This window comes from Priapulus caudatus, unplaced genomic scaffold (assembly GCF_000485595.1).
Source record: "Priapulus caudatus unplaced genomic scaffold, Priapulus_caudatus-5.0.1 Scaffold1920, whole genome shotgun sequence".
Taxonomy (NCBI): Eukaryota; Metazoa; Priapulida; class Priapulimorpha; order Priapulimorphida; family Priapulidae; genus Priapulus; species Priapulus caudatus.
Window position 1 is genome coordinate 13,507 of NW_014578981.1, and position 1,231 is coordinate 14,737.

Genomic DNA, 1,231 nt, shown 5'->3' on the forward strand with positions numbered 1-1,231 from the left:
CAACAGAGCCCTCTTTTCAGTCCATATAAACATATAACATTATAACAGTACAGCATTAACAGTACATAGTATTAACAGTAACATATAAACAGTAATTCAGACACTTCGACAGGAAACTCCCCAGAAGATGACGACTACCCGCCCAATCGACCGACCGACCGACTAACCTTTGCGAGTTCAGGGTCTCTCTCCTTCTCTTTCGCGTCCTTCTTGTCGCTGTCGCTGAGCCTCCGTCGCAGGGCTTCCTTGTCCTTGCGCTGTGGAGTCTCCGTCTCCGTGCTGACGTGATCGATGACCGTGCCAGCCTCCTGCTGTAGAGAGAGAGAAGCAATATGTTCACACACATGGCTGCTTACATTGAGAGAGAGAGAAGGTCCACGCACACTCACACACATGGCTGCTTACATTCATAGAGAGAGAAGGTCCACGCACACTCACACACATGGCTGCATACATTCATAGAGGGAGAAGGTCCACGCACACTCACACACATGGCTGCATACATTCATAGAGGGAGAAGGTCCACGCACACTCACACACATGGCTGCATACATTCATAGAGAGAGAAGGTCCACGCACACTTCATACATTCTTCGCACGTTCTCACCTCCTAGCTAACCTAACCGTTCGGTAGTTCACCATACTAGCTAACTGCTATCCAGTGCAGTGTACACATACTAGCTGACTGCTATCCAGTGCAGTGTACACATACTAGCTGACTGCTATCCAGTGCAGTGTACACTGACAAGTACGAGAACATAACATAACTCACTCAGTTGTAAGTGCTAGCTTAGATTAGTTAATGTGCATGGTAGCAAGAGCATAACACAGTCAAGAAGCTACCTCGTTAGCTAACACACCCAGTGGTATCAGTACTAGCATTAATTAGCCCATGTGAGTAGTAACAACAGTATTTGTGATGTAATTCACCCTTACGGCATCCGTAGTGACTCACCCTGGCTTCTAGACACCCTCCTCTGTGTGAGATAGCAAACTGCATGTAGCAGCTGGCACTGCAGAATATCACCTCGTCTTCATCCTGTAAAGCAGAGGGATAAAGAATGGCTTCAACAGTAAGCAGGGGTGTGAAGAACCTACTATAATACAAGACCTTACACCTAGAGTACCACATAAACCATACACAACCTACTACAATACAAGACCTTACACCTAGAGTACCACATAAACCATACACAACCTACTACAATACAAGACCTTACACCTAGAGTAC

At 46.3% G+C, this 1,231-nt stretch overlaps 1 protein-coding gene across 1 annotated transcript in view; it reads right to left on the minus strand.

The window, feature by feature from the left end:
• LOC106817908 (histone-lysine N-methyltransferase 2C-like) overlaps window positions 1-1,231 on the minus strand; it is a 10,692-nt gene that overhangs the window by 7,344 nt on the left and 2,117 nt on the right. Inside the window, exons 2-3 of the mRNA XM_014822619.1 lie at window positions 956-1,039; window positions 168-311 (exon numbers count right to left, since the gene is read on the minus strand). Of these exons, the coding sequence (XP_014678105.1) occupies window positions 168-311; window positions 956-1,039 (228 nt within the window). The remainder of the gene's footprint in view (window positions 1-167; window positions 312-955; window positions 1,040-1,231) is intronic.